General features: G+C 65.0%; 1 protein-coding gene across 9 annotated transcripts; it reads left to right on the top strand.

Moving 5' to 3' along the window:
- Positions 1-2,819: 2,819 nt before the first annotated feature.
- On the top strand, positions 2,820-12,546 carry RHPN1 (rhophilin Rho GTPase binding protein 1). Of its 9 annotated transcripts, none has more exons than XM_047727997.1 (15): positions 2,820-3,003; positions 5,966-6,081; positions 7,153-7,284; positions 7,632-7,707; positions 8,299-8,376; positions 8,828-8,952; positions 9,066-9,232; positions 9,518-9,567; positions 9,934-10,090; positions 10,165-10,284; positions 10,589-10,783; positions 11,218-11,294; positions 11,491-11,637; positions 11,775-11,936; positions 12,256-12,546. In XM_047727997.1, exons 1-15 carry the CDS (start codon positions 2,923-2,925, stop codon positions 12,415-12,417), a joined length of 1,845 nt encoding a protein of 614 aa, XP_047583953.1. In that variant the 5' UTR covers positions 2,820-2,922; the 3' UTR covers positions 12,418-12,546. The 9 variants fall into 9 exon arrangements, with proteins under 9 accessions (XP_047583953.1, XP_047583949.1, XP_047583946.1 ...); XM_047727993.1 differs by having other exon boundaries at positions 8,200-8,376; positions 9,374-9,567; XM_047727996.1 differs by having other exon boundaries at positions 2,821-3,003; positions 9,374-9,567.
- Positions 12,547-13,252: the final 706 nt, after the last annotated feature.

Genomic DNA, 13,252 nt, shown 5'->3' with positions numbered 1-13,252 from the left:
AAGATTTTGTTTTCCTGCATCATTATTATTACTATTATTACCATTATTATTTTTTAATTTTTTTTAAGATTTTATTTATTTGACAGAGATCACAAGTAGGCAGAGAGAGAGAGTGGTGGAAGCAGGCTCCCCACTGAGTAGAGAGCCCGATGCGGGACTCAATCTCAGGACCCTGAGATCATGACCCCCGCCGAAGACAGGGGCTTAACCCACTGAGCCACCCAGGCGCCCCTATTATTGTTATATTATTTCCTTAACGAGAACTACAAAGCCACACGGAAGAACAGTGGCACCCAGACCTTGTTCCTGATTTGAATGTGGATGGTTTTAAGATTTCCGTGTGTAATACACTCACTGTGTTTGATACACTGTCTTTATGAAAGTGGGCTAGCCCCTTCCATTTCCGTTGTACTTAGAATTTGTCATAGAATAGCGGCTGAATTGTCCCGACATGTCGGGGGCCCGTGGTCACCTTGGCTGGCGGGTTCCTGATGTGGGGCCTGCTCGGTCAGGCCGGTCATGCATTCTCACGCTGTGGGACCTGATTTGCTGTTACTTACATTCCTGCTGTGTCATGTTGGGACACTTTCGGCTGCCAGCATCCAAAGCCCGACTTTGGATGAGTGACTGGGATAGAGAGGAGCCAGAAACCAGAGGAGGTGCCGGGCCCGGGGCCTCTGCCACGCTCAGCATGTCCATGCTTTCCCCCGAATCCCAAGGTGATCACACCGTTCTCGGCACTGTGCCTGTAGCGATAGCGTCCAGAGGCGGGGAGACATAGTCTCCTCCCATGGGGCTCTCCCACACGTACCTGGAAGACTACCCTCTTGACCTGCTGTGTCCTCATGTTTTCCCGAACACTCAGCATTTTTGCTACATGACTGAAGCCAACTTTTAATCTTTATTTGTTTCCTCTTCATACTTTGTGAATTTCTGTCCTATACGCGCACACACAGGTATAGGCAGTAAACCCACCTAAGTTCACGGAATTGCCTTCGGTTTAGTCCATTTGTTCTATTTTTTTTTTAAAGATTTTATTTATTTATTTATTTGACAGATCACAAGTAGGTAGAGAGGCAGGCAGAGAGAGAGGAAGGGAAGCAGGCTCCCTGCTGAGCAGAGAGCCCGATGCGGGGCTCGATCCCAGGACCCTGAGATCATGACCTGAGCGGAAGGCAGAGGCTTTAACCCACTGAGCCACCCAGGCGCCCCACCATTTGTTTTATTTAATGTAATTTACTTTCCAGTTACATTTTAGGTAATGTGCAGTTTGTGTTTTAACTTTCTTTCCATTCAAACCTTGTTTTAGAATGATATCCTCACTTCCAAATGGTTATGTTTTCCTTTGAATGGTTTTTGTTGCCAATTTCTAAACATTCGCTGTCTAAAACACGGGCTCTGGGATGGCTTCATTACTGAAGGTGCCCGGGGTCACAAGCACAGCCCTCTGCTAGAACTGCTTAGGGAAGAAGCAGCCACCCTCCCCTCTCCGCCAGGGGCGACCCCTGTGACCCCTGGGGCTGGTGAATCCCATGGTTCTGAACGACATGCTTCTGCTTCTGGAGGACTGTTTCCTAATTTTGGGGTTACTGGTTGACTTAGGACGAAGCGTAAGCATGTCTCCCTTGCACTTGGCCTGTCCCCCTCCGCCTTCACCTCTCCCCTCCTCCTAACAGAATCCGGTGATAACTGCCCTGAGGTCAGGATGCCAGGAGGACGTCTGATTACATTATTAGGGCTGGAAAAGGAATGCACAGCCAAGTCAGGTGAGTCTGTGATTACTTTTTATTTTCCCTGGAGTTACCGGCTGTCTTGTTTTGCTGCTCTCCTGTGTCAGATGGCCAGGGCCGGCCAAGCGCTTAGCTTACAGGTTTAGCTCCGCCACTGCAGGCCTCGCCTTGCGTGGGGGGTAGGGGGAGCGAGAACGCAGGTAAGTACCGGGATGCGCGCGTGGGGGGGCAGCGAGCCCGCGGGCCGGGGCCGCAGGGACCCCGGCGGGCGGGGAGGCCGGGAGACCGGATCTTCAGCGAACCTGAGGAGCACCGGCCCGCCTGCTGCTTGTGCGTGCGTCTCTGCCCCCACGAGAGGTGTGCGTGGAGGGAGGCGAGCCCCGCCGGACATCCGCGCGTGTTCCGGAGCCCGCGGACCCGGGGAAGCTCTGGAGGGACGCGCGTGGGGGTCCACTGCCGGCACAGCCCCGCCGGGAGCGCGGGTTCTGGACGGTCTGACTCCGGAAGCCGGTTCTGCGGGCCAGGCTGGCCCTGGAGGCCGAGTCGGCTCTGGACGTCGATCGTGGAGGCCGGTGCTGCGAGCGGAGGCCGGAGTCGGGCTCCGGAGCGAGCGCGCGGGCGGGGCAGCGAGCCGACGGGCGGCGCGGGGGCAGCGGCAACATCCCTGGGACGCGCTCCTCGGGGGCCAGTTGCTGGGGGGCGGCACCCAGCCGCGCGGCGCACGTCCGTGGGGTCGGGCTCAGGGAGCCCAACACGCAGGCGCGTGGAAGGTCAGGCGGGCGGTGTTTACCAAGTTGCTTTTCTCCTTTTTCCCTAACTTTCCCGCACGCTGAGCGGCGCCGAGGCGCATGCGCAGTCTGAGCCCCTCCCGGCCGCGCGGCGTGGGGCCGGGCGGTTGCCAGGGGCGACCGCATTCCCCCGGGACTCCACGGCCGCGTGGGCGGGGCCTGGCCGACCCGAGCCCGCCTCCCTCGCGCTCTGGTTGGCTGCGGCTGCTGTTCGTTGGAGCCGTCGCGGCCGCCGGTTGGGCAAAGACAAGTTTCGCACGCTCGGCTCGGCACCACGCCCCCTTCAGCCGGCCCGCGCCCGCCGCTGGGGAGGAGGGAACGGCGGGGGACACCCCGCGCGGCGCCCGGGAGGGACCTTCCAGGCGGGCACGGCCCGAGCGGCGGGCGGCGAGCGGTGGGCGGCGATGATCCCCGAGGAGAGGCCGGACGGCCCGGGCGCCGGCGAGGAGAGCGCGAGGCTGCAGGAGGCCGGCGGCGTTCTCCAGGTGGGTGCGTCCGCGGGGCTGGGGCCTCCGGGAGGCGGGGTGCGGGACCCAGCGTCGGCTTGCGGGGTCGGCGGCGGCTCCTCGTTGCGGCAGCCGCGCTCCTCCGCTCTCCCCCGGAGGCAAGCCGGCCTACCTCTGGGGAAACTGAGGCGCGGTGCAGCGCCCGCTCCGCGATGCGCGCCTGTGCTGGCCTCCTCTCTTGCGGGTGCGGGACTCGTCCTGTGCCGCCCAGGAGTGGGTGGGGGCGCAGGTACAGCTCGGTCTTCTCTGCCGCTCCGCGGGGCTGGGGGGCGCTGCGGGCCCCGTTCTGGGGCAGGTGTTGGGCTCTGGTGTGTGACGGCCCGTGGCTTCCGTGCTAGTTCGGAACCCCCCATTTCTCCTTTCCCTTTTCCCTCCCTCTCCGCGGGGCGGTTCCCCTTTGCCCTGGGCACCTGGCTCTGTATTTGATGAAACTTTCCATGGCGGCAGGCAGGCAGCGGGAGCCTCCCAGGAGCAGGAAATGGCCGCAGGACTTCACAGCTGGACAGTTCGTCCTTTTCTCACTCCCCACGCACTCCTCCCCCTCTGTGGTCCCTAACCCTGGTGCCCCGACTGGGACTGTGGACCCTTTCCAGGAGTTTTGGGGAAGCTAGCTTCTGCAAGGTGGGTGGGAGGTGGAGACCGGGGGAGCCTGTGCTGGGAAGGAGGGCGCCGCCCCTCTCTTAGAGCTTAGACATTCCCTGGGGTTTCACCAAGAGGCGGTCACCGTGTTCATACCAGGCCCCTGAGGGGTGCTACAGGGCTCAGAGTAGCTTCTGGCTCGGAGGCTGCAGGTCTCCCCACTTCCAGCACGTCTCTCCGGGAGCACTGGACATCAGAGACCAGACAGTGGGGATGATGACAGTCCTCCTGAGCTGATGGGCTCTGCCCCGCACATGGACCACCCCCTATCCGGGCAGACGGTCATGGCTGCTGGCCCAGAGCCTGCTGGAGCTTTGTAGTCGGACTTTCAGAAAGGGAGGGATGTAGCTTCGACAGTGGCCTGCATCTCCCTACCCAGGTTCTCAGGCTTCCTGGAGGGGATGCTGCCCAGGGAGGTCTTCCTTGATTGATCACTCTTGAGAACGCTGGAGCGTGGGAGATGTTGAGTCATAATCCAAGTTGGATCCGCCAGGAGCCTTCAAGGTGGGAGGGTAGGAGGCCTTTTCTAGGGAGCCCTCCTTGAGGGCAAGATATAGCCCTTAAAGGGTGTGAAATTGCCCTGTGCTTAACAGTGGGGGGCACGCCAAGGGGGGATGCATTTCCTCCAACACGTGGCAGATGATGGACGCTGCAGGAGGCTGGTCTCAGCACTGTATGGAGACACTTCTCTGTCCCTGTGTCAGGATGGGGTCCCGGGAGCCACTGGCCTCACCCCCACTGTGCTCAGGGGCCATGTGACCATCTTTGGGGACGTTGCCCAGAGAAGGTGCATTCTGAGAAGTTCTTCCTGGCTCCAGGGCTGGTGACTGTCTCACACAGTAGATCCCTAAATGGCCAGGAGGAGGCATGGTCATGTAGGGCCCCGAGAGCTGCCCCAGCTCCCTGTCCTGGCTCCTGCGGGGACCCTCACCTTCCCTGGCTGGATCCTCCAGGCACCCGTCTGCAGCGTCTCTGTGCCTAGGGACCCCACATCTCTGCTTGCAGCTGCTGCATGGCTTTCCTGCCCCGGGGCCCCAAGACACCGGCAGCTGGCAAGATTGCCCCATACAATGAGGAATCATGGCCGAGGTGGGCAGTGGGTAGTCAGGAGGCCTGACCCGCTGCCTGGGAGCTGAGCGGCCCTGGGCCTGTGCTTTGAGCATTTGCCCAAAGGGACCCCACCAGTGAACAGCCCTCAGGGATGGAGCCCATCCCAGGCTCAAGTGCGCCAAGCACCCCAGAGAACAGTGGGCTGGAAAGCTTCCAGCGTCCTGTAGGCCGCCTCCTTGCCCTTAGCACCTTGGCAAGATCTAGGCTAGGTCGTCCCCGCATGGCCACGCCTGAGCTTATGCTAGAATTGTGCGGGAAGAGTGCATCATGGCGGTTATGGAATGAAATTCAGAAGTGCAGGAGGACGCCTGGGCGACTCAGTTAGCTAAACGTCTGACTCTACATTTCAGCTCAGGTCATGATCTCAGGGTTGTGAGATCGAGCCCCTGTCACGCTCCACACTCAGCAGGGCGTCTGCTCAAGATTTTTCTCTGCCTCTGCCCCATCCCCACTCCGTGCGTGCCTGCAAGCGCTCTCCCTCTCTCTCCCGCTCTCTCAAGTTAATTCATATACTTAAAAAGATTTTAGGGGCGCCTGGGTGGCTCAGTGGGTTAAGCCGCTGCCTTCGGCTCAGGTCATGATCCCAGGTCCTGGGTTCGAGCCCCGCATCGGGCTCTCTGCTCAGCAGGGAGCCTGCTTCCTCCTCTCTCTCTGCCTGCCTCTCTGCTTACTTGTGATTTCTCTCTGTCAAATAAATAAATAAAATCTTAAAAAAAAAAAAAAAAGATTTTAAAAAGCAGGTGCACAATCCAGGGAGTGCAGAGGGAGAGGGAGAAGCAGGTTCTCCACGGAGCCCAAAGCGGAGTTTGGACCCAGACCCCCCGGGATCAGGACCGGAGCCGAAGGCAGATGCTTCCCTGACTGAGTCACCCAGGTGTCCCTAAGTCTTTTTTAAAAGTACAGAAGGCTGTGTGGTGAGCAGATGGCCACCTCCTGCCAGGGGCTTCTAGAGTCCCATTGCACTGGTGCCGGCCCCACAGAATAGGAGCCCCAGCCCCAGCCACGGCTCCCACCTGCTATGTTCTTCCCGGCCCGGCTGCCCTACTCCCTCCTCCCGTGCTCCTGCCTCAGCCAGAGCTGGCCGCTGCCTTCAGTGGGGGCTGCGCCTCCCCCACCTGCCAGAGTCTTCTGGCACCGGGGAGCTGTTGGCAGACGCCTGGCCTGGCGCCTGTCACCCTCAGCCTCTCCACAGGGCTCCAACCTGCTGGCCCAGAGCCCGCGTGGGCGCCCACAGAGCCGCAGGGCCCGGGTCCGCCAGCAGATCACCAAGGAGCTGCGGATGCGGACAGGCGCTGAGAACCTGTACAGGTGAGTGCCGGCGGCCACCCCCCTGGCTCAGGAGGGGGTGCCGCCCCCGGGCCCTCAGCCAGCCGGGCCTGTGCTGGGTGATGAGCGCAAGGCAGCGACCCAGCTAGGTGCCCGCCCTTGTGGTCTGGTTTGGGAGAGGGACACGGGAGCGGATGACGATGGCCGTTGGAGGCTCCCAGGAGAAGGGGCTGGGCCTCCCACCAGGCTCTGGGGCAGCCATCAGAGGAAAGCCTCACAGGACACCCGGGCTCCTGCCTTGCTGGCCCTCCCTGGCAGGGGTCAGCTCAGGGGCTGGGGGGCGGGTGTGTGGTGTGGGAGCCTCTGATTTGTATGTGGTGGCCCACAGGCACTGTTCAGGCTGAGATCTGACAGGTGTCCCAAGGTTGGGGACCTGGGAAAGTGTCCTGTGGGCTGAAGGGGCGCGTCCCCATGAGAATGGCGGCTGCACATCTACTCAGACCTTCACCCGTGTCTCCCTGAGCCCGCTCGGTGGCTGAGGGCCTGGGAAGGTGGTCCAACCTGCCGGAGCCCCAGCTACTGTGTGCAGAGCCGGCCGACAGGTTCCGGGACCGGGTCTGCTGGGCCCCAAGGGCTCCTCCATTTCCTTAGCCGCCCTGTGTCCCTGTCCAGCCCAACCCTGCTCTCAGCTGGGCCTTCCTGGGGACCCATCGGCCCTTCTGTCAGGTGCCCACATGTAGGCACAGAGAGGGCCTGACCCCCCACCTTTCCAGGAAAGCCGATTTTTTGTGTCGCTGTGGAGAGCGAGCCAGAGCCTGCATCCAGGGAGAGCGGCGGGGGGAAGCCAGAGCCTGTGGCCTGGAAGGTCTGGGTCCGAGGGATGTGCCCTGGGCCGGAGGCGCTGTTTGTATGCGTGGACAGAAATCAATAGCAGCTGTAGGGGGGACTCGGAAGAGAAGAGGGAGGTCATAGGGTGGGCCCTGGACCCCAGTACTGTCCCCCAACGGGGCTGGGCCTGCAAGCACAGCATGCTGTCAGGGCTCCAGAGGCCAGGCCGGGGCCGCGTGCCGTCCACCTGCCGAGCTGCGGCTCAGCTCACCTTGGCCTCCCCAGAGCCACCAGCAACGCCTGGGTCAGGGAGACGGTGGCCCTGGAGCTGAGCTACGTCAACTCCAGTCTGCAGCTGCTGAAAGAGGAGCTGGACGAGCTCAGCGGCAGCCGCGTGGAGACCGACCAGCCCGAGGGGTGCGTGCGCGGGACACGGCTGGCCCCGGGGGTGTGCGTGTGCACGTGTGCGTGTGCGAGAACACGGTCGGAGCCGGGGGTGTGCGTGTGTGCATGTGTGTGCGAGGACACGGCCGGCCCCGGGGGTGTGTGTGTGCGTGTGCATCCGGAAGCACGGTATCCAGGTCAGAGGCTGAGTGGGAGCAGGTGTGAGGGCACCAGAGCAGCGTCTGTGTGCCATAGGGTATGTGTCGGACGCGGATCGGAGTCAGAGGGGTGGGGTTCCGTGCGGCTGGGGACGTAGGGAGTGGCCCCTGGGGACAGCAGGGTCCAGCCTCAGAGACTGGGCTCCATGGCTCTGGTTCCAGCAAAGGCATCACTGTCCCTATGATCCCCTTGGGGCTGAAGGAGACCAAGGAGCTGGACTGGTCCACACCCCTGAAGGTGAGCGTTGACCTATGACCTGGGCCTTGCACCTGCCCTGGGGTGTGCAGGGATCACGGAGGCTTCCCGGTCCAGTGTGTCCTTGAACAGATGGGGAAGGAGGTGCGGAGGGAGGCGGAGCCTGCCTGGGCTGGGCTTGCGGTCGGGGGGGGGGGGGGGGGGGGGGCTTTGGAGAAGAGCCCCTACCGGGGCGGGGGCGGTAGGCACGGCAGAGCCAGTCATCCTGCTGGAAGGCCGAGATGGTGACAGGGTTCCCCGACCCGCGCTCTGAGCTCCCCACTGGCTGGGGGCTCTCCAGTCAGAGCCAGAGCCTCTGCTGCAGAAAGCTCATCGGGGTTCGTGAGCCAGACCGCCTGGGGGCAGCTAGCCTGTGCCCAGCGGGCCTCTCGCCTGTCTGGCATCGAGAGCACCTGCTGTACAGGGCCCGGCGAGGGACTCTGCATCCCCAAACCCCATGTCTGTGGGGCGGGACCCCCCCACACCAGTCCTCAGCCCTTCTCCAGGGGCCTAGGGCTTCCCTTCCACTCCCCATCTTCGTCTGCATGGGGCGGGGTGACCAGAGAAGCCTGGCACCTGCCCCTCCCCACCCAGGAGCTGATCTCTGGGCACTTTGGAGAGGACGGTGCCTCCTACGAGGCCGAAATCAGGGAGCTGGAGGACCTGCGGCAGGTGGGTGGGCTCCCCCCCCCCGCCCCCCTCCCCACCCATCCCACCGCCCCCCAACTGGGAGACTAGCCACTCCCAGGTCACAAAAGAGGGAAAAGGGGATTCAGTCAGGAACAGAGAAGAGGAGCATAGGCATCCGGAGGGACAGTGGAAGGCACGCAGATAGCTCGTACATGCGGGGGGTGGTCTGTTCTCACCACCTGCTGGGCCTTTGGGAACCGCTGCTCTATGCCCGTCCCCTCCCAGGGACCCTTCCTGGGCCTCTCCTGGGCTTTTCACAGTCTCCCCGCCCAGAACGGGGCCCACAACAGCCCCAGAGAGGGCCTATGACCCCATCCCCCCAAGACCCTGGAACGCTCCTGCGGGGCTGGGACATCTGAAGGGGCTCCCGGGGCGGGGAGTCCATGCTGTGGCCTGGCCTGGGTGCCAGGGCCCAGATGGCACATACCTGCAGGCCGCCCGGACCCCCAGCCAGAGCGAGGCGGGCCTGGGGCCACTCATGGCCTACTACAACCAGCTCTGCTTCCTGGACGCACGCTTCGTCGCCCCTCCTGGGAATCTCGGGCTGCACTTCCACTGGTAGGGCCGGGCTGGGCGGGTGTCCATGGTCCCCACCGACAGCTCCCCCAAGCCCTGGCCTCGACTCACAGCCGCTTGCTGTGGGAACTCCACCCCACCTCACCCCGCCACAGGTATGACTCGCTGACAGGGGTCCCGGCCCAGCAGCGAGCCCTGGCTTTCGAGAAGGCCAGCGTGCTTTTCAACATCGGGGCCCTGCACACCCAGATTGGGGCTCGCCAGGACCGTTCCTGCCCCGAGGGCACCCAGCGCGCCGTCGAGGCCTTTCAGAGGGCTGCCGGTGAGGGCGGGCTACAGTCAGGGTGCCTCTGGGGTATGCGGGGGCAGGGCCGGTGGGATGGCCCCTGCTGCACGGGGATCCCCCCTTCCTGGGGGTGTGGCCGGGCCGTCCTGCCCCCCTGCTGTGAGCGCCCCTCTGCAGGGGCCTTCAGTCTCCTGAGGGAGAACTTTTCCCGAGCACCCAGCCCTGACATGAGCCCGGCCTCGCTCTCCATGCTGGAGCGACTCATGACAGCCCAGGCCCAAGAGTGCATCTTTGACGGTCTCCTGCTCCCGGCCCCTGAAGCCCCCCAAGATTGCTTGGCTCAGCTACGCCTGGCGCGGGAAGCTGCCCAGGTGAGGACAGCGAGCCCTTGTCTCGCGGGAGGCCTGGCCAAGCCGTGGGGGCTGGATGAGCCCGAGGGCCTGGACCGGGGATCCTTGCAGGGAAGGATGGGGTGCTGCGGCTGTGTCTCCAGCTGGTTCCCAAAGCGGCTGTTGTCAGAACCCTCGGGTCCTGAGTCCCTGCCCCTGCGGCAGCACCCATCAGAGCGGCAGCTGGGGCCCAGACCCCTGAGCTGGGCCCGGTTGGGGCGCGGGGTGGGGCCTGGGGTCGGGGCAGGTGGAGGCCTGGCCCCAGGGTGGGGAGGGGCGGGGCCGAGGCTGCCGGGTTCATCCTGGAGCCCCAGAGGAGACCCCAGCCTCCCACCATGTGTGCCCCAGGTGGCAGCCGAGTACAGGCAGGTGCACCAGGCCATGGCCCAGCCACCTGTGCGGGACTACGTGCCCTTCCCCTGGACCACCCTGGCACACGTCAAGGCGGAGTACTTCTGCGCCCTGGCCCACTACCACACGGCCATGGCGCTCTGCGACAGTCCCTGTGAGTGCCCCGCCCGCCCGTCTTTGCCCCTTCGAGGCCCCAGCTGGAGGGGCTCACAGCCCTCTCTCGCCCAGCAGCGGCCGAGGCGGACTTCCCCGCGCCGCAGCAGGCCTTACATGGGCGCCCGGCCACATCGGAGCCGGAGCCGTGGGGCGCTGGGCTGCCCCGGGAGCCGGAGGAACGCAGGAAGCTGGGTGAGGCGGCCTTGCGGGGTGGGGGGTGCCCTCTGAGGGGCCTGAGTGCCCCATCCTTCCTGAGTCACCTCCCAGGCATGCCTGGTGTCCCAGCCTGTCCCCTGCAGGCCCCCTGCTCCCCTCCTGCCTGTCCCCTGCTCGGGCTGACTCCAGGAGCAGGCCTGAGCGAGGCAGGGGGCCTGGGCGTGTGCGGGCACTCGCGGGAGGCCGCTCCTCTGTGGCCCGGCCTCCCACAAGGGGCAGCGCACCCCCAAGATGGGCTGGCTGGGGACCCGAGACACGAGGTCTGCCCCGTCCCACACAGGCAAGGCCCACCTGAAGCGCAGCATCCTGGGCCAGGAGGAGGCCCTGCGGCTGCACGCGGTGGGCCGCGCCCTGCGCACGGTCGACCTGCTGCAGGCCGTGCTGGCCCAGGCGCTGAGGCGCTCCCTGGCCAAGTACTCAGAGCTCGACCTCGAGGACGACTTCCTGGAGACCACTGAGGCTCCCGACATCCAGCGTGAGCCATCCGGTCCCTCGGGACAGGGGTGTCCAGCCTGCGGGCGCCCGTGGGCTAAGGCCCGCAGAGTCATGTGGCCATCCCTTGGGAGGAGGCCGGGGGGCGCGCTCCCTTGCTCTCCGGGTCTCCCTTGCTCTTCCGGGTCCCGCCATCCCCAGGGTGGGAATCAGCTATGGCCCGAAGGCAGGTGTCCACAGGCCGGCCACCCAGCATCTCCAGCTTTGCAGGAGCAGGCAGGTGTGGCTGGAGTGGGGGACCCCCAGGAGCCCCCGGGGTGGGGGTGGAGGGAGCGGTCAGGCCCAAAGGGTGGCAGTATGCATGGAGCAGGCTGCTCCTCGGGCCATGCGCTCTGCTGGGGCTGACCCAGGTCGCGGCTGCACCCAGGGCTGAGCGTCCGAGAGCTTTGGGCTTTGTCCTGTCCTTTGTCTTTTCAGCTAAAACACAGCAGAAGCCGGAGGTCAGGGCACCCAGCTTCTCCAGGGTGAAGGTGACTGATATCTTTCAGCGCCTGGTGAGCACCCTGTGCCCAGGTCACCACCCCCCCACTGCACCCCAGCATGGGCGGGCTGAGGACCCCGGACAGGCCGTGATGGCAGCCCAGCCCCTTTGCCACACCTGCTCTCGGACCCAAGACGTAGAGGTTGGGTGGGAGGTAGAGGTTGGGGCGGCCCAGCCAGGCCAGTGACACCCCCTCGCCCCACCCCCAGGGGCCCCTATCTGTGTTCTCAGCCAGGAACTGCTGGCGGCTAGTGGGGCCTGTCCACGTGACCCGCGGGGAGGCTGGCTTTGGCCTCACGCTGCGCGGAGACGCGCCTGTCCTCATCGCGGCTGTCATTCCTGGGGGCCCAGCGGCGGTAAGGCCCCTGTCCCACCCCCGGGGCCAAGGTCCTGGGCTGAGCACAGGCTCCTGGCATGTGGGGGCAGAAGGGACTGTGGGCAGAGGTGCTGGGTGCCCAGAGGGAACTCCCGGACCTCTGCTGTCTCCCCGCAGGCAGCTGGACTGCATGAGGGCGACTACATCGTGTCCCTGAACGGGCAGCCGTGCAAGTGGTGGAGGCACGCCGAGGTGGTGGCACAGCTGAGGGGCGTGGGCGACGAGGGCGTGAGCCTGCAGGTGGTCACGCTGCTGCCCAGGGCAGAGCCCCCCGGCACGGTGAGCCCCGGCGGCCCCAGAAGCCCAGAGGGCATGGGGAAGAGGATGCTGCACGTGGGTGACTCCCGCCCTGGGGTGGCTTCTGGGCAGCAGCCCCCCCGCCTTCCGCAGGCCTCGTGCCCACACTTGAGGACGCCTGGGGCCGAGGAGCTACAAGCGCTGTCCCGTGGCCTTCACCCAGCCCCGCGTGGCGCCCGGTCCTCCTGGGACCCCCGGCTCGCCCCTGATGGCCCAGCCACCCCCTCCCCTGTCACTCCCCGGCTGGCCACGGGCAGGATGGGCCAGGGGTGCTGACTGGGACTCGTTTCTGTCCCGACAGCAGGGGCACCATCGGCCGGCCCTGGGGGCGCTTCTGAGGAGCCAGAAGGAGTGTGGCTGGGGGGTGTCCACTCCCGCACAGGCCGGCCCCAGGCCCTTCCTTGGCTGGAGCCACAAGGCCAGGAGGGGCAAGGCCAGAGGGAGGCTGTCCCCACAGCCTTGAGTGGTGTGCCACGCTCCCCTCTGGGTGCCCCGCGCCCCACACCCCCGTGTGCCTTCCTCCAGCCTGAGGGAACTTCAGGCCAGTTTGCTGCGCAACCCCAGTGCTGCCATTAAAGACCATGTCACATGAGGCGTGTGTGAACCCGGTGCTGCAGGCGGGGTGCTGTACCTGCACGGGACGTGTCGCAGCTGCTCTGGGTAGGGGTCGCCGATGCCAGGACGCTGCCTTGGGGCTACCTGGTCCTCAGTGGGCCCTAAATGCCCACTGGGGGAGGGCAGCCCTCCACCCAAAGGGACAGGGGCGACTAATAGGTCAGCAGTGGGCCCCTGCAGCACGGATCCTGGCACCCCGACCCCACACTGCCCCGCCCCATCCCCCTGGCCACACCCCCCCAGGGCTGGGTCGGCCGCACGTCATGCTGGTCCTGTGACCCCCTCCATGTGCCCTTCCGCTGGCTCAGCCCACCCAGCACCCCTAACCCTGACCCTACCGCCCCACCTGCGCTCCCGGCCCTCATCTTGCCCGACTCCCAGCCCCACGGCGACTGTCCAGGCCTCCTCCGAGCCCTCCCTGGCCTGCTCACCCCGCACCACCCCCAGCCCGCCCAGCTCAACCCACCCCAGCGGAGCCCTGGGGTCTGCAGAGGCCTGGGGGCACAGGTGTGGGCAAGGGAGAAGTCCCAGGGCGCGGTGGGCGGGCCTGATGTCAGGCGGGGGCCGGCCTGGCCGGAGCCCGCATGGCCACCAGGGGGCGGCCGCTGCCCGCTCGAGCCGCCGCTGGAGGCAGCATTTGGGGAGCGACTGCCGGCCTTGGGGGAGAGCGGGAAAGCTCCCCT

Source organism: Lutra lutra, chromosome 4, assembly GCF_902655055.1.
Source record: "Lutra lutra chromosome 4, mLutLut1.2, whole genome shotgun sequence".
NCBI classification, from domain to species: domain Eukaryota; kingdom Metazoa; phylum Chordata; class Mammalia; order Carnivora; family Mustelidae; genus Lutra; species Lutra lutra.
Note: the sequence above shows the minus strand (reverse complement) of the source record. Positions and strands in the feature narration are given on the sequence as shown.

What these genes read in the sequence shown, in the direction of transcription:
- RHPN1 (XM_047727989.1), top strand. Translation starts at nt 2,923, where the DNA reads ATGATCCCCGAGGAGAGGCCGGACGGCCCGGGCGCCGGCGAGGAGAGC. An exon ending in GAGACCGACCAGCCCGAGGG is followed by an intron (nt 7,285 to 7,631) that starts GTGCGTGCGCGG and finishes CTCTGGTTCCAG; the next exon opens with CAAAGGCATCACTGTCCCTA. An exon ending in GGCGCTCTGCGACAGTCCCT is followed by an intron (nt 10,091 to 10,164) that starts GTGAGTGCCCCG and finishes TCTCTCGCCCAG; the next exon opens with CAGCGGCCGAGGCGGACTTC.